Consider the following 17,059-nt stretch of genomic DNA (forward strand, 5'->3'; position numbering starts at 1 on the left):
GTCAAGGGACTTCATGGTCTCTCTTTCAACATCGCCCATTATTAAGAAGGGCGAAAGACAATGTTCAGTTTCGTCCCTGAGTATGTCACCAGACACAGTCTCCAGAGGTGACGGATCCTACACAAGTCTCAACTAGGTAACGGACGATCCAGATCATCCGTTACTGTACCCAGGGTAAGGTATGAAACTTTACCTAAAGAAAACGGCAACAGCCTGCCCGGGTCCCTCCTCTTGTTAGCACTGGGAGAGACTAGAGGAGGATCACCGAAACATCATCTCGACATGACGACTCACAGTGTCAGGGGCATAACTATGCCCCTGGTCCTTCTTAGCAGATTACTCTGTGACGCAGGTTTTACAAGAAAGGATGTGAATGCTCCAGGTGACTTTCACAACCTTTCTCCTGCAAGACGTGACCCACAGGAACTCGATACAATCTCTATCGGTCCAGTGGTGGCTGCACAACAGCCGGTTGTATACCTCAAGCTCCTTATTGGACAAGTAGCAGAAGGTTGAGGGCACTGTTACCCGGTTTTAGTCTGCGTGAATGAAAAGATTTGACTGGCTCTTATACTTTTCGTCATCCTACCCTCTCGTGGGGAAAGCAGCATCCTGGGTTCTCTGCGTAGCTGACCTCAAACCACTGCAGGTAAACCATGCTTCCTTGTGTTCCTAGTATTAAGATTAATACTGTTACGTCCCCATACCCTAATGAGGTGGTATTGGGAAAGTCCTAGTCTATAAGTTTCCATCTAAAGAACTTCAGAACAACTTCCTAGGACGAGTCACACTTCATAACTTCACACACAGCTTGCGTAGGCCGCAGTCCTTGCGTAGCAAGGTTCTAGCGAGGTACAGGGACTCCTTATTTCTTGGGTGCTTACACACTCAAATAACGAGCCCCCGGGAAAAGCCAAAAAGCCAGACTAGCAGGGACGTCCACCCTTCCTAATGGGTGAGTCACCCCTATTAAATAGCGTGGTTTGTATGCCAGTTACGGAACAAATGACAAATTCGTAGATAAATTGTATTTTTCCTAACTATACAAACCTTAGCTGTTTAATCAGACTTGCCCGCCAGCCCTATCCCCCTTGAAGTCCTACCTCCAAGCAAAGTGAGCTCAAGTACAGGTGTGGGGGGTAGCAAGCTACCCTCCCCTACCCCCGCTAACTAGCGGTGTGGGTAGTAAACCCTCGTTAAATTTTAATGGCTCGTCATTTCAGCTACGCCGAAAATAATAACCCTATTAAATAGCTAAGGTTTGTATAGTTAGGAAAAATACAAATTATCTACGAATTTGTCATTTTTAATAAAAGCTTTATGGTCAGTCAAAGTGAAAGTAGCACTAAAAATAATTTGATCAAGTTTTGACCTATTTTTTGTCAAGTTTGACCACCTGTCGCATCAGGTGTTTATAACTTTTTGGCCAGCAGAATCCTTGACCCCTGTTATCATTGGAGAAACTCATCCAGGATAGTAGACATAAAATGGGGTCTCCAAAATGCCTTTTCTCAGTTTTAGTAGGAAGCACTGGGTTCTTAACAAGTTTTATAAGATGGATCTGTTTTTTTCTATTTCTCTTTTAAAGAATGAGACTAGATTTCAGCTCTGTAGTCATGTAGTGAACAATTGGCCATAAGTAAATAAAAGGATATTATTTGTAGAATAAAAAATATCTTGAATTGTGTCCTATAGCTTGTTACTATTTTCCAGGTTTATTCAGGAACCTTCTCAACCATGGGGCGAAAATCAAAACGTAAGAATAAGGACCGTCAGCAGAGGTTGGATAACATGTTTCCCCATGAAGACATGAATATGGATGATAACAGTGATGTAATAAAGAGGGGGGCCAAAGAACAATCCAAGTTAAGTAAAAAGGAACGAAAGAAGAAATTACGTCAGATGATGAACATGTGTGACAAACGTAACAAAAGTGATGGAAATTGGCTTGGTTGGCATAAGATTTCAATAAAAGGAGATAGTCCATTAGAAAAAGACTTTATCTTGTCAAGTATTTGTAACATTGTAGATGTGCAGTTCAATCCCTTAGGATTTTGTCGCATAGACAACAGTAGTATTTTTTACTTGCAAAATAATGAACCAGCAGCTTCAGCAATTGCTGGGCTTGACAAAAGATTGCAGGGTCCTGATGGCTGTCGGCTAAAGATTGTTTCTAATAAGTCTGAAGGGCCTGACTTGGTACTTAATTCTCACCAGTTACTGATATTACAGCAGTGCTTATCTCAGCGGTACAAAAGTGATGCCTCTCTGCTTGACCTTTCTGACTTACACAATGACACTTTGTTGAAGGAGAGAGACATCCTGACCCCTCTTCAAACACCAATGATCATGAAACAAGTATTGAAATTAATAAAGGAAAATATCCCAGACCTACGAGCTCTCAGTCTAAGTAACAATGGCCTTCGCAGGAGTCACATACAGTCTTTGCAAGTATTACAAAGTGGATGTTCACAGTTGGCAGCATTGAATTTGGAGCACAATAACATATCTGATTTGAAATTCTTAAACATGATAAAAGTGTTTCCTCTTACAGAATTGAATTTACAGTTCAACCCAATTGTTGAAACATTTAAAGACAGACCTTTGGCATATATCAAAGAAGTCAGATCTCGTCTGGGGAGCCTCAAGGTTTTGGACAGTATTGACATTGAAACTTATCTAGCTGAAAATGATAAACCTACACCATACAAAGTAAACATCAACTTCTCCAAAAATGAGAAAATTATGTGCAGCTCATCAAGCAGTAATAGTGAGTTTGAAGTCACCGATTCAACTGTGCGAGTATTTTTGGATCAGTATTACAGCCTTATAGACACTGCAGAACGTGTTAATTTGGTTGTGGCTTACACTCCTGATGCTGTGTTAGAGGTAAAATCAAATTTAGAACTCGTACACAATGGTGTGTTTCTTGGCCATGACAGAATTAGAGAAGCCTTGCTCATGATTCCTGCCACCCAACATCACCACAGTTCATTTTCTCTGCATGTTCAGCCATTGGGTCCCAAGACCACACGAGCTGAAATTACAGGCCATTGCCAGGTGGCTGGAGTGAGTACCTCTGTTGCATTTTTGAGAATTATGAACATAGTGCCCTACAATGTAGGATTTTGTTGTTCCCAGGACAAATGGGAATTGAAAATGACTGTGACGTAGTATTTTTAGAAAATCATTTGAACATTTATTACTTCATTCATTATCATATGAATCCATTCAGTACATGGTAGTTTTTAAGTTTGATAACAGTAAGGCAATTGTTTAGGATGTTGGTTTGACTTTTTTTTTTAAAAAGTATCATGTCTACCGATTTTCCAGAGACAGAATTGGATGCCTTTGAGAAAATCATCATAAACTTTAGACTACATTTGTATTTTTTCACTGGTAATTTTTATGCTATAATTGTAAACACTGACCTTTTCTCAGTGGTTGATCACTGCTGCTGTTTCGATTTTCTGTTTGATGTAGCAGCATTATTCCTGTATTTTGTCTTGGAAATTTAAACAAAGTGCGTGTAAAAATGGTCTGAAAATTCATGAATGTTTCATGCATTACCAACTTAATTGAATGCAATAACTTGAAGGTGGCCATTTAGTCACATCATAGGGTAACTATATATGAATATTGTATCAAGTTATTAAAGACAAATAATCCGTAATAGATATAGAAAAATAACGAAAAGAAGGCTTACAGCATTTAACTTGCCAGAAAATACTGTATCGTTCCAAAGCTCTTTTGTTTTACAGGGTTTTACATTTCTGTTATTATTTTGATGAATCAATTGTAAGTCACATAGCCAATATCTTTGAAGCCTGAGCTTCATGACCTTAGAATAAAATGTTTTCTCTCAACCTCCTATACCCTCCCAACCTTGAGTAAAATGTCTTCTCTCAACTCCTTATACACTCCCCAACCTTAAACTAAAATGTTGTCTCCCAACCAACTATACCCTCCCAGCTGGGAACCACCTATCGCTGGAATGTTGTGCAATATCATAGGATAAAAACTACTTTTGTAGTCCAGGACCTCATCTCACGTTGTATGAATTTGATGCTTCTATTGACCTAATCAATCATGGTATATTTTTGGTGTTAGTTTAGTACAGTGTATTTCAGTTTGAGTTTAATGATTCTTTTGGTTCAGGATTATTTAGGCAAGTTTCACACCTTTGACATGTTTTGTCTTCTATTTGGCATAATAGCAGATAGAGTATTAGCCTACATTTTTATGCTTTCCATGTACACCTTGTAAGGGAAGCTATCTCATGAAGATGTAATATTTAGTGTGTGATTCCTCCTGCTCTGATAAATTGATGACATTATTTATATAAAGGATTAAATAATTTAATAAAAGTAGGAGACCAATACTGTATGTTTGATGATAAAGGGGTCTGTACTTCCTTCTATTACCAAAGCTGGGCAGGGTTTCATTTCCTTCCTGGAGAGACAGTGTGTTTTGTTGTACTGCTGAGATCCTAGTTCTAATTTGGGTGGTAGGATAAAAGTCAAGTTCATGAAAATTCTTTTAGGCATCACTTTCTTATTGTGGTTGAATGCAGAGTAGATACAACAATGTTATCCCTATTACCCAAATCTCTACTTCCTATGTCAGGGATAGAGTGTGTGACGTAGTAGAGAAGATGAATCCTCCTCTCCTTCGTTTGTTCAGTTATGGGGTAGATTATGATAAAATTTCATCTTATCTAGTACAAGAACACTGTCATTTATAACCACAGATGCTTTCCAACCTCTTGTATTTTTGAGGAATACTCGAGAGCGTAACTTCCTTTCCGAACATATGTATATACCTCAAGAATTTATACTAAGGTGGAGAACTTTTACTATCGTCCTGTTGCTGCATCCATTCCTCTTACGGCTCTCACTCACCATATCCTGACTAATCAAACAGCCTGTATAGTTTGAATGAAATTTAAGTGACACTGATGTTAAGTTTTACAACTATTGCTACAGGGGAAATGATGTCTCCTGAAAGACAATTTGTTTTTGCTTTTTTAAAATGAATTTGAATATTTAGTATATGGTGAAACTGCTTTCAACCATTTTCAATGTATTCTGGTTAATTAATCTTTCAATTAAGGTTAGTGTGAAATCTGAATTCTCTGCTGTAGTAAAAGTTTATAATTAATATGTTGCGTAGGGTACATCAGAAATGAATGCAATTAGATAATAGATTAAGATTTACATTCTTTTTGTTTAGTCTAATGTGTTGTTTGTTTGATTTCTTGGGCCTTGGATTTTATACCCAAGTCTGTTCTATATAGGGGCATGGCTTAACTAGTAATAATAATAATAAGGCAAACAAGAGAATAGATCGAATATTGTATTTTTGCTTAATTTTCATGTTGGATGAATAAGAAATTCTTTGTAATTTTGTTCTTTTGACAGACATGGACGTTGAATCCGATATTTTAATCCTATTATATTGGCTTTTTAAAATTAATACCCTTGTGTCTCTGTAATCAAAAGTGTAAGGATACATATTTCATCTTGGGAGTCAACAGAAAGCTTCTCTTAGCCTTATCCATAAATTACGTTATTATTAATTATATTCAGTGGGTTCATTAGCATATCCTGTATCCATACCTTTCTCGTGGTTTCTCTCTATATCCTAACCCTGTCCAAATATTGTAATCGAAGGTAATGCAGTAGATTTAAAGTTACATTGGTTTATCTGTATTTTTTTTAGGTACAAGAATAGTCAAATCTTTTTGTATAAATTATTTTATTTTGTTAATTTCCCTTCCTTTGTCCTCGAGTAAGGAGTCTGGGTTGTGGTTCAAGGTTCTTCGGAACCTGTTTTGGTATCCTGGATTCCATGTGAAACTCATAACAATCTTGTGGGTAACTGTAGTAGAAGCAAAAGCCCACATTTTCTTGTGCCTTGACATCCAGTTCTTAACCTAGGGCTAATGATCAGCCTTTGTGTCTTGATTTATTAACCCTTAATCCCCAGGGGTTATTTTTTTTCAAGCACATTTTGCAGTATATTTTTATCAAATTGCTCTAACAGGCTTAATTTTCGTCATAGAGAGGTCAGGTTGGTCTCATTCTCTTGTAAAATGCCTGAAGTTTCTATAATAATTATCAAAAATATGCAAACAAAAATTTAAACAGCCGTTTTTTGCAAGAACATACCGGTACGTCCATGGGGGTAAAGGGATGAGTTTTGTGAAACGTACCAGTACGTCCTTTGGGGGTAAAAGGGTTAATAATCTACCATGTTGTTTTTCGCTCATGTTAAAGACACCGTTTTGAGCACACATTCTTATCCTTTTTTTAGTGGTCCATGCTCCCACTGCCTTTGAATCCCAACACCAAAGACTGATGTTATTTGCCATTTACCTTAAACATAGTATCATTGTTTTTAGAAATATTGGTCATTTCAATACTAAATCTTTTTTTATTGAAATAAAGACACATCAAAGGTACAGTAACAGTCTGCTTTGAAACCAAGGTTTTCCCATATACCAAATGTTTCTTCAAGAGAGATTTTGTTGATCCTTTTCAGAACCACATTTTAATAATAGGTACTTTATTAGTTAACTGATAATTGTAAATATCTGGCATGACAAGTGAGAGCTATGTAATGCGAGGTAGATTTCATTGGTATTTTTTACTAGAGCTTAATTTTTCTTTTTAGATAAAGTGGTGTACAATGTATTGAGTTAGCTCATTTCCTGTGACTTACATTTAAAGTAGGTTTCAAGAAAAATGTTTATGAATTTTCTCTCTGCATGAAAAGGTTTTTTTTTTCGTATCTTTTCACCAGATTTTGCTTAGTTCCATTTCTTTTGACTTCCACCTTTAGATTTACCTAAAATTTTTATCCTTAACTACAGTAACTGTAAATTGCTAGTGCACTTTGCTTCTTGAAATACGAACTAAAATCATTGAATTAGGTAGATTCATAACATGCTAGCATAATTAATTGCTTTCGTTACAATCTAATCTCAGAATTTATAAAATCACTGAAGGACGGCTGAATTTAACTCAGTTTTTATATTAATAATGCAAGTCCAGTCATTAGGCAGTTGGATCTTTATTATATTTGTTTTTTATTTGATCAATCTGTGGTAGAATTTCTGTGTTGAATTTAACCCCTTTACCCCCAGGCTATTTGGAAATTTCCAACCATTAACCCCCATGGGGTTATTTTTTTTCAAGCACATTTTGCAGTATATCTTTTTTAAATTGCTCTAACAGCCTTAATTTTTGACATAGAGAGGTCAGGTTGGTCTCATTCTCTTGGAAAATGCCTGAAGTTTTTCAAAAAGTTATCAAAAATATGCAAAAAAAAATTTAAATAGCATTTTTATGCAAGGACGTACCGGTACGTCCATGGGGGTAAAGGGATGAGTTTTGTGAAACGTACCAGTACGTCCTTTGGGGGTAAAAGGGTTAAGAATGGTCTGTAATTAGGTTTATTTTTTTTTTGTATTTACAGTATGGAAGGTGCACAAGTGTGGTCTTATTTTTCTATCTTAAAGTTGAGAAGCTCACGGTTTGTAGGTATTAGTAGTGTGACCTACACTAATACATTCTATTAAAACTGGTTTTGCCTAAATTATGGTAAATCTCATTGGTTTTTAACATTTATGATCAGGAATACAATTTTTAGCAGTTCAATATGAGGGATACCCAAGAAAAGTAATGTATTTGTATAAAAGTCAAAATAGCATTGTAGGAAACCCAATATGAATTAGAAGTGACGTGTAAAGTATAATTATGATTAAAGCTTTTCATATTGATTTTGTAAATCAGACCCCATTGGCTAAAGCATTATGACTAATTATTTGATTTTTAATTCACTTTTAAATCCCCAATTTTGCAATGCTTGAACCATTAATGTCAAGCATTTCATCTTTCATGGAAGGAAAATGAACTGTTCAATGTTCAGCTTAGGAGAGCTAGTGTATTTTTCAAATGCTAAGACATATAATGGTTATTTAAGTATGTTAATATAAATTTTTTAGTTCTTGGTTATTACTGTACTAAATTTGATGAGTCCTAATGATATTGAAAGAGTGCAAGAGAAGATTAAAAGATTGATGTATTAAAAAGGGAGCCCTCAAACTACTTCTAGTTTGAACCAAAGGATGAATATAGATATCTTTATCTTCATACATCAGTAAATTTAGGGATGTACTCAAATTCCAAAATCTTCACAAATTTATTTGTGTTGTAAGTTCTACATAACCTTGTATTAAAAAATAGTTTTTTTTTTTTTCATTAAAAGATGCCTCATTTATTAAATTAATACAAAACTGCTTTACTGTACTGAAATTTGTGCTCATTATTATTGGATTGTATAATAGGTTTGAGGGGCACAAAACTATGTAGTTTTATATACAAGTATAAATAATATTACATAAATAACCTTTGGTAGAAATTGTCCAAGAAAAATGTGCTATACAATTATTACAATGTACAGAAAGGGGAAAATAAAAGATGACTATTTAAAATAACTGAAATGTTTTTATTACCTTCATATCATAACTGATATACATCATCAATGCTTCCTGTTTAATCGTCTGACCATAAAATGGCAAAATTGTAAAAGGTAATTTTCAAATTCCATTTTTCTAGTCTGCATGAGCTTTTCTTCTGATCTCTTAAGTTGCAATAATGCCTTTATGTTAATTAGTTTTGTGCAATTGGAATAACCTTTTCATCAGTGCCAGCGATAGCAGGCAGTGGGGCTTCAACAGTCAACACACCATCTTTGGAGAGAGAGGACTTGATTAATTCTGGGTTTGTACCTTTAGGAAGCAGGAACTCTCGGTTGTATTCCCTATACACAGACCGACTATCGGACTTCTCCTCATGTTTTGCATGAACCTGTGTGAAGAAAAAGAGATTAGATATTGTATTCATTTCCACTGATGCCAGGAACAAAGGCCATTCAACGCAATAAAGAAAAATAAAGATGTTACAGTAGGCGCCAAAACTGAAGTAACAAATTGTAAAATTTATTGTATGTACTTCTTTAGAAATTTTCGTTGGGTTGTCTGTTAGTACATTTTATTAAAATTATTGTTATCTTCATTTGATAATAAGTATCAGTGATCTGTCATGTATACATTAATAATTGTTTACAAATGCCAAAAATACAAAATAAAGTGCGGAGGACGTAGGGCGGTTACCGACCTAAGACCTCGTCTCCATAGTCCTTAGGCCACATGAGAAGCAGCTCTAACTGCTTTCCTCTGTTTGTTATTTGCTGACCCAAGCACACGTGTACTGAATCTGTTTCCATGACAAAAGCTACACCAGGGAGAGAAGGATGCAGGGTGAGGACCAGTCTGGTACAGTTGCAGCACCTGCCACTGCAACCCCGAGGCGAGACAAGCTCTCAGACGACCCCAGCAATGATGGGGAATAAGAACATCTGGGAAGCCCAGATTACCCCCAGACGAATAAGAGTTACGTTTGAGTCCGAGTAGTGAGTGCGCATCCCTCGATAGGCCCACCTGCCATGGTAAGCCTACTTCAACCATGGCGAGCGTCGATACGCCACAAGACGTCTAATAACTGTTGTTTTTAGTTGTAACAAACAATCATATAACTGTGTCCGTGTGTTTGTAGTTACAAGAAATAATTGTAAATTACCATTATGATTGTTCCAATAGGTTGAAAGTCAGTGAGAAACTTTTATCTCTGCTGTTATGCAATTCCCAAATTTTAGTTATACTTTACTCGCTTTGAAGAAGACTGATGCTCATGTTCCTTAGAAGATTAACTTAGACAATAAATCTTCTTACAATGTAAAAATTGTCTAATTCACCGTCTCTCATCATTTACTATTTAATGGCCCACGCCCATGTGACAAAATTGGTGGCCTTACAGTGGGATAAAGAGGATTAAAGACGCGTGATAACGAGCAAAAGACTGAGTGCCACAGCTACTAACCATTAACTTTAGACGTGAATAAAAAAGGAAAAAGAATGACACGAGAAGCAAGAAAGACATCTCAGGAGAAGAGGAAAGGAAAAACTCGTAAAGAAAGGCAGTTAAAAAACATAACAAGGCAGTTGAAAAACATAACAAAAGATGATAAATGACGAATGGATGTCCTTGAAAAAATTATGGATGTCCTTAAAAAAATTACTGTAAGAAGAAAATCCTGACGATATCGAGAACAGAAGCAGCCAGGAGGGGTGGCGTGAACCAGTCACCCACGGAGGACCTGCAGGGAAAAGACCTTAGCGCCCTTCTGCCGAAACAAATGGTGCCCAAGAGGAAACTGTATTTTAACACACTCGTCCCCGAGAGGATGAAACGACAATGTTCCAGTTGGAAAAGAAGACTGTACGCCCAAAATTGCTGGTTTGTTCAGTTTCCCGTCGCAAGACCAAGATCCTTGAAACTCGCCATCCGAAATTGCAGGCCAGGACACTTCTATGGGCCCTATCAACAGAAGTTGGGGTGCTTCTAATTGCCATAACTATGGAGGATTTCGTCATCGAATCATCAGCAGTGGGCATGGCATGCTCACAAAGACCAAGGACAACCCCGAAAATTAGATGAGGTCCCAGACAGCAACTGTAGGACGAGGGACCCAAGACGACCCACAGCAATCAACCCACATATAAGTTAAGTAATGTGGTACAAAATCTATAGTTGTTCCAACACAGAATGCTTACCTCGAACTACTTTCTTAGGGAGTATCTGGGATCTCCTCCCAACCGACCAGTTTTGTGTAGTTTACCCTAGTCCCGTTCTCTATGAGGGGTAACCTCAGGTGGAGTGGAACATGCCCTGAGGCTATCCCCAGGTCAGAGAGCATGCTTGCTCAGGTCTCGATCTCAAATAAGTTCTCTGATCGCGTCGTGATAACATCTTGACGCTCTCTCCTTACCCAGTGCGACCCTTTGTGTCCCCGACCCCCTTTTGTGTCTTTCGCGGTCCCCACGTGGACCCATTATTATTATTATTATTATTACTATCCAAGCTACAACCCTAATTGGAAAAGCAAGATGCTATAAGCCCAGGGGCTCCTGTAAGGAAATATAGCCCAGTGAGGAAATGAAATAAGGAAATAAATAACTGAAGAGAACAAATTAACAATAAATCATCCTTCCTACCCTTATCCTCTGTGTTCGTCGTGTAGGAGCAGCTTATGTTCTCCTACAGCCACGTGTCCGGAGTGCGAGTCCTGGAACGTGGTGCAGTGGGTGCGCTTCGGCACCAAGAAGAAGAATGCGTCCAAGAGGTCTCATAGGAAGACGAGCCTCTCCTCGCCGCTTACTTCTCCTGATGCCTCGTCGAATGGAGCTTCTTTATACAGCCATCTTCCCCTACCCAGAGTAGGGGACGGGGTAAGTCAGTTGTGGGGAAGTGCCCATTGCTCTTCCCCAGGAGTCGGAGTGGGTGCGGTATAACACCAAGAAGAAGTAGGCGACGAAGAGGTCGCCTAAGAAGACTAGCGCCCCTTCCTCCCTTGCTTCGCCGGGCGTCTCGTCTGACAGAGCTTCCCTACCACCCTCCCCTACCCAGAGTAGAGGACGAGGTAAGTCCGTTGTGGGGAAGAGGCCCACGGCCCTTCCCCAAGAGTCTGATCTTCAGGATAGTGGGGTTGTGGCGTCATTCCAGACGAGTGAGGGGCTTGAGAGAGGGGCGGGAGTGTGTTGGGAGACGGAGTCCTGGTGCAAGCAGGCCACGTCTCCTCTGATGACCCCATGTGGGGGAAAAATGTTCCTAATTCTTCTCCAGCCTCTTTGGCATGTTTTTCAGTCACTTCTGCAGCCGAGGACGTCACCGAGAAGGAGCCTCCCAAGACGGGGCGCTGAGAAAGCTCAGCAGCGGCACCCGACGGAGGGACTCATCATGGCAGGTTCCAGTCGACAGGCGTAAGTCCGCGAAGGTCCGGCTCCATCCGCCCAGCGGACAGAGTCGCCCCTTCGGTCTGGCAGCCGAGTCCTGACCTCCTGAGGCCACCTAGCTCGTCACGAGCGCAGCCCTCAGTTTTCCTCGACGGGCAGGCCCGCAGATACGAGAACCTCCGGAAGAGTCGTTGGACCCACGACGGAGGCCCCCGTTCCGACGGTGGTGCCCGTCCTTCGACGTGAACCCCGGCAACCCTACAGCAGGCTCTGGCAGACCGGCGTAAGTCCGCGAGGGTTCCGACTCCTTCCGCCCAGCGGAGAGTCGCCCCTTTGGTCTGGCAGCTGTGTCCCAGCCTCCAGGACTTCGACAGCCAGGTCTCGGTCAACAGGCATAAGACCTCGAAGGTTCCGACTTCTCCCGCCCAGCGGAGAGTCGCCCCTTCGGACTGGCAGCCTTGTCCTGGCCTCCGGTTCTTCGATGGCCCGCCCTGAACGAAGGAACCAACCAGCCAGCACGGGGAAGCCCCTGGCTCCATGGGTCTCCGCAGGAGCTCCATCCTTCCAGCGGAGGTAGCCGCTGGCTCGAACCGGCAGCATGGCATCCATACCCGGTACCACGACAGCTCCATTCAGGCTTCGTGGTCAACCGCTGGTATACCAGGGTACTCACACCCCATGGATTCCCCGGGAGGGGGTAGACCCATGACGGCTACCTCCGTCCCAGTGGCTTCATCCGTGGTGGAGAAAGCCGCTCCATCGTCCCGGCCAGCCCCATCCAAGCTTTGGAGGTGGCCGCTGACACACCCATGACGGCTACCTCCGTCCCGGCGGCTCCATCCGTGATGGAGCCAGCCGTGCCATCGTCCCGGCCAGCCCCATCCAAGTATTGGAGGCGGCCGCTGACATGACAGGGTACTTAACCCCACGGTTTTCCCCGGGAGGGGGTAGACCCATGACGGCTACCTCCGTTCCAGTGGCTTCATCCGTGATGGAGATAGCCGCTCCATTGTCCCGGCCAGCCCCATCCAAGCATTGGAGGTGGCCGCTGACACACCCATGACGGCTACCTCCGTTCCGGCGGCTCCATCCGTGATGAAGGCAAAGTGGTTTTCCCCCTAGCGGGTCGAACGGGGCTATTGCCTCTCCAGTGCCTGCCTCAGTGGCCGCTGGAGAGAGACCCCCGCACGTTTGCCCAGTGCCTCTTTGGCTCCGTCTGCCCGTCGGATGTAAAAGTTGGCACACGTAATCTTTCCCTTGCCTTGCCCCCCGTAGGGGAGCTTCGACTCCTCAGTTAACCTTCAGACCCTCCTACTCGGGCTCCAGGAGAGGGCGTTCAGGCCGCAGCTCTCGAAGGAGTTAGGAGGGGAGGCCCCCTACTCCTGCTGGCTCCTCAGGTGGGGGGATGCCTCAAACGATATTGGCAAGCATGGCGGGACCACGGAGCAAATCCGTGGACCGTACCAGTACTAAAGGAGGGGTACAAGCTGCCCTTCCTAGCGGACCCCCACCTCGGATCAACAGGCGGAGTGGTTAGCACCCAACGACCCCTGGAGAGTAGCAGTATTGCAGGAAGAAGGCTCGGCAATGCAGGCGAAAGGGGCAGTAGAACCAGTCGAGAAACAGAGTCCAGGATTCTACAACAGGCTCTTCCTGGTGGAGAAGGCAACAGGGTTCTGGAAACCTTTCAGCCCTCAACAATTCGTGTGCAACACCGACTTCAAGATGGACACTCCGAAGACGGTCCTAGCGACCTTGAAAGAGGAGGACTTCATGAGGTCCATAGGCCTCAAAGACGTCTACTTCCAGGTCCCTGATCATCCCTCCAACAGGATGTTCCTAAGGGTAAAATGGAGTACCAAAACGTGGCAGTTCAAAACCCTATGCTTCGGACTGTCGACAGTCCTCAGGGCTTCACGAAGGTCTTCGCAACAGTTTCAGGCTGGGCGCACGAACAGGACGTCCGCCAGATTCGGTACCTAGATGACTGGTTGTTGCTTTCAGTCTCAGAGGAGTACTGAGGGAGCAAGACGAGAAGCTCCTGCAGTTCTACAACGTCATGAGTATCATCATCAACCTGGAGAAGTCCCGGCTGATTTCCTCAACCAGGGTGACCTACCTAGGGTTGGTTCTAGTCTCCCGGATGGCGAGGGCCTTCCCCTCCGAGGAGAAACTGGACACCCTGAAACAGATACTCTGGCTCTTCCTGTAGGGCCAGCCCAGGAGAGCCAAGGTCTGGCAAAGACTGATAGGATTTCCCGCACTAGATAGTCCTGGTGTCCCCGGAGACGAAGGAAGTCCTGAGGTGGTAGCAATCGGAACGAATACCCTCAAGGGAATGCCCTTATCTGTCGACCCTCCGGGGATACTCCTGTTCACGGACGTATCCAAGGTGAGATGGGGTGCCCTTCTTCTCGACAAAATGGAAAAAGGTAAATGGGAAGTCAAGGAGACGAACCTGCACATATACGTGCTGGAGATGAGGACCGTACAAAGAGCGGGCCTAGAGATCGTCCATCTACCCCGGGGAAGCTCCGTGGATCCGGGGTGCGACAACGCCATGGTGGTGGCCTACGTGAAAGAGCAAGGAGGACTGAAGTCGAAGGAACGGTGCAGTCTCACGATGGAGTTCCTAGAATGGGCTGAAGTGGAACAAATTTAATTTTTCAGCCAGGTTCTCTCCGGGGAAGAGGAACGTCCTGGCCGACGGCCTCAACTGGAAGGGTCGAGTGGTAGGGCCCGAGTGGTCCCTACACCCAGAAGTGGTCAAAACCCTCTCCCTGAAGTGGGGCTCGCCAGTGTTAGACCTCTTCGCCACGAGACTAAACGCACAGCTCCCCGTGTTTTGTTTTCCTGTGCCAGATCCAGCAGCAGCGGTCGAGGACGCCTCCCAATGAGACGGACGGCCAACCTGTGGGTGACTTTGGTAGCGCCCTGGTGGCCAGAGAGAGAGTGGTTCGCGGATCTAAAGGAACTGGCATGCCTTACACCTGGGACACTTCCAGACAGACCAGACCTTCTCCGGCAGCCTCACTTCCAGAGGTTCCACGAAAACCCTTGGTCCCTCCTTCACGCGTGGAGGTTATCGAGCGTCTCCTGAAAAAGGAAGGATTTCCGTCGAGGACAGCATCAAGGATGTCAGGGTACCTGAGGCGTTCGTCAGTCGAGATGTACCAGGCGTAGTGGGCTACCTTTTCTAAAGGGTGCTCCTCGAAGAACATCAGGCCGTTAGGGGCCTCCATTCACGAGATAGACTTCCTGGTCTATCTCAGGGACGAAGTGGGCATGTCCATCCCAAGTCTTCCTCCTGAAGGACATAGACCTGGGTGCCTCCAGGTAGATCTCGACGCTCTTCAAGAGCTTCGAGCAGTCGTTTTTCCCCCAAGACGTTAGAGTGCCCCAGGGGGATGTGGCTAGGGTACTTGAAGTTGCTTTTGGAACCTCCCTTCGGGCCTTTAAAAGATATTCTAGACAAGAAGCTCACCCTCAAGGCAGTCTTTCGTTTAGATCTGGCATCAGCAAAGAGTAGGTGAGATTCTTGGCCTGTCGTACGAGATCTCACACTCGAAGGGCTGGCGAGATACTACTTTCAGATTCTTACCCTCCTTCGTAGCCAAGACTCAGAATCCAGTTGTTTGGGACCCCAAAATGGAATTGTTCCCAGTGCCAGCTATCCCTCGCTCGGACAACCCGAGGGACTTGCAGTATGGCAGTATTTAAAAAGGACAGCTAGACTTCATCCCGAGATCAAGAGTCTGTTCATTTTCCTCGGGACTGTGAAGGAGCCAGTCTCCAAGAACACTTTCTTCTTCTGGATAAGGCAAGTGATCGTCAGGCCCTACAGTAGTGCAGGGGTCCCCTTTCCAGGAAAGCCCAGACCCCACAGCAGGAGGAGTCTAAATGCTTCTTTGGTGTTTGAGAAGAACATGGCAGTGGGCCAAAGTCTGAGGGCAGGTACTTGGTCTAACCAGTCGACCTTTACGGCTCACTGCTTGAAGGACTACTCGAAAAAGTCCCTGGGCGGGTTCTCGCTCGGTCCCGTCATTTCCGCGCTCCAAATGGTTTAAGGGTGTAGCCCCAGTGGTAACTGCGGGTAGCGAGTCCAAGGGACACAGGTCCCTTCCTGAGCCCCCTTGTTCTTCCTTCCCCTATTCCCTTACCGGAAATGACTTGGGTAGCCCCCTGAAACTGCCATGGGATACACTATCATTGGAAGGACATGTCTCCTAGGATTCTTGCAGAAATGAGTTACTTAGACACTAAGATGGTTTTTTGCGTAGTTTTCCCTTTTTTCTCGTGTTTTCTTTGAGGTCAGCAGAACCTAGTCTCCTACTTAGGTTCCTCTTCTATTCTCGTCACGGTCTCTAGGTCCTGAAGGACACTCCCACCTCCTAAGGTATAAGTCTCCTAAGAAAGTAGTTCGAGGTAAGTATTCTGTGTTGGAACAAATCACAAATTTTAAGTAATTTGTATTTTTGGGCTCAAGCCATGTCGTCCTAATGGAAGTTCCTAAAGGGTAGCTTCCTTGGGTATATATAACTACGGTGATATTCCCAGAGAATTTACCTTAAGGTACCCAGAATTCTAACTCCTGGAGCGAATATCCCTAATAAAAGAACCAGGGATATCGCGAAATATCAGAGGACGTATTCTTGACACGCCACATAGCAATCGGCACCCCGAACAGAGTTAACACTTCGAAGGGGTCAATTGGCAAGAAAACGAAAACGAGAAAGAAAGGAGAGCCGCTCGCAAGGTATCTCTCCTCTCCCATTTCGTAAGCGTGCATTGCGCCGCTCACGGCGCCATCTGTATTTCTTTTTGCGTAGCTCAACAACTCGGTGTTTTTTCCCTGTGTTTCTCGCAATTCTTGGATTATTTCAACTTATAATGCTTTCTCCAACTTCTTCTGCTTCTGATAAGTTGAGTATTATTTCTTTTATGTATAAATGTAAGCTCTTGGTAATTTTAAAAGTGATATGATAGTGATATCGTTGTTACAAGAGCTGTTGCCTACCGGAGGCGTCCTGGATGCTGTCGCTCGCTAGGTATGAGTTATTTAGTTAGCCAGAGCGACGTTCCCGGCTGTTTGGCTTTAATAATTTTAGCTGTTTAGCGTTACATAGGATTTCTTTATATGATGCTTTTAGTATTTTTGTTTTGGCGAAGGATTTGCCAATTCTGGCCTACGCTAGACCTTGT

The 17,059-nt window shown here is 43.2% G+C and overlaps 2 protein-coding genes across 2 annotated transcripts in view; one reads left to right on the plus strand and one right to left on the minus strand.

Annotated features, from left to right (window-relative positions):
* Positions 1-8,500, plus strand: part of LOC137649287 (nuclear RNA export factor 1-like) — a 46,752-nt gene extending 38,252 nt beyond the window's left edge. The window contains exon 2 of the mRNA XM_068382276.1: positions 1,714-8,500. Coding sequence (XP_068238377.1) covers positions 1,738-3,174 — 1,437 coding nt within the window. The 5' untranslated portion in view covers positions 1,714-1,737 and the 3' untranslated portion in view covers positions 3,175-8,500. The remainder of the gene's footprint in view (positions 1-1,713) is intronic.
* A 175-nt stretch (positions 8,501-8,675) lies between these two features.
* LOC137649196 (heat shock protein 27-like) overlaps positions 8,676-17,059 on the minus strand; it is a 32,602-nt gene continuing 24,218 nt past the window's right edge. Inside the window, exon 3 of the mRNA XM_068382211.1 lies at positions 8,676-8,873. Coding sequence (XP_068238312.1) covers positions 8,676-8,873 — 198 coding nt within the window. The remainder of the gene's footprint in view (positions 8,874-17,059) is intronic.

Source organism: Palaemon carinicauda, chromosome 1 (assembly GCF_036898095.1).
Source record: "Palaemon carinicauda isolate YSFRI2023 chromosome 1, ASM3689809v2, whole genome shotgun sequence".
NCBI lineage: Eukaryota > Metazoa > Arthropoda > Malacostraca > Decapoda > Palaemonidae > Palaemon > Palaemon carinicauda.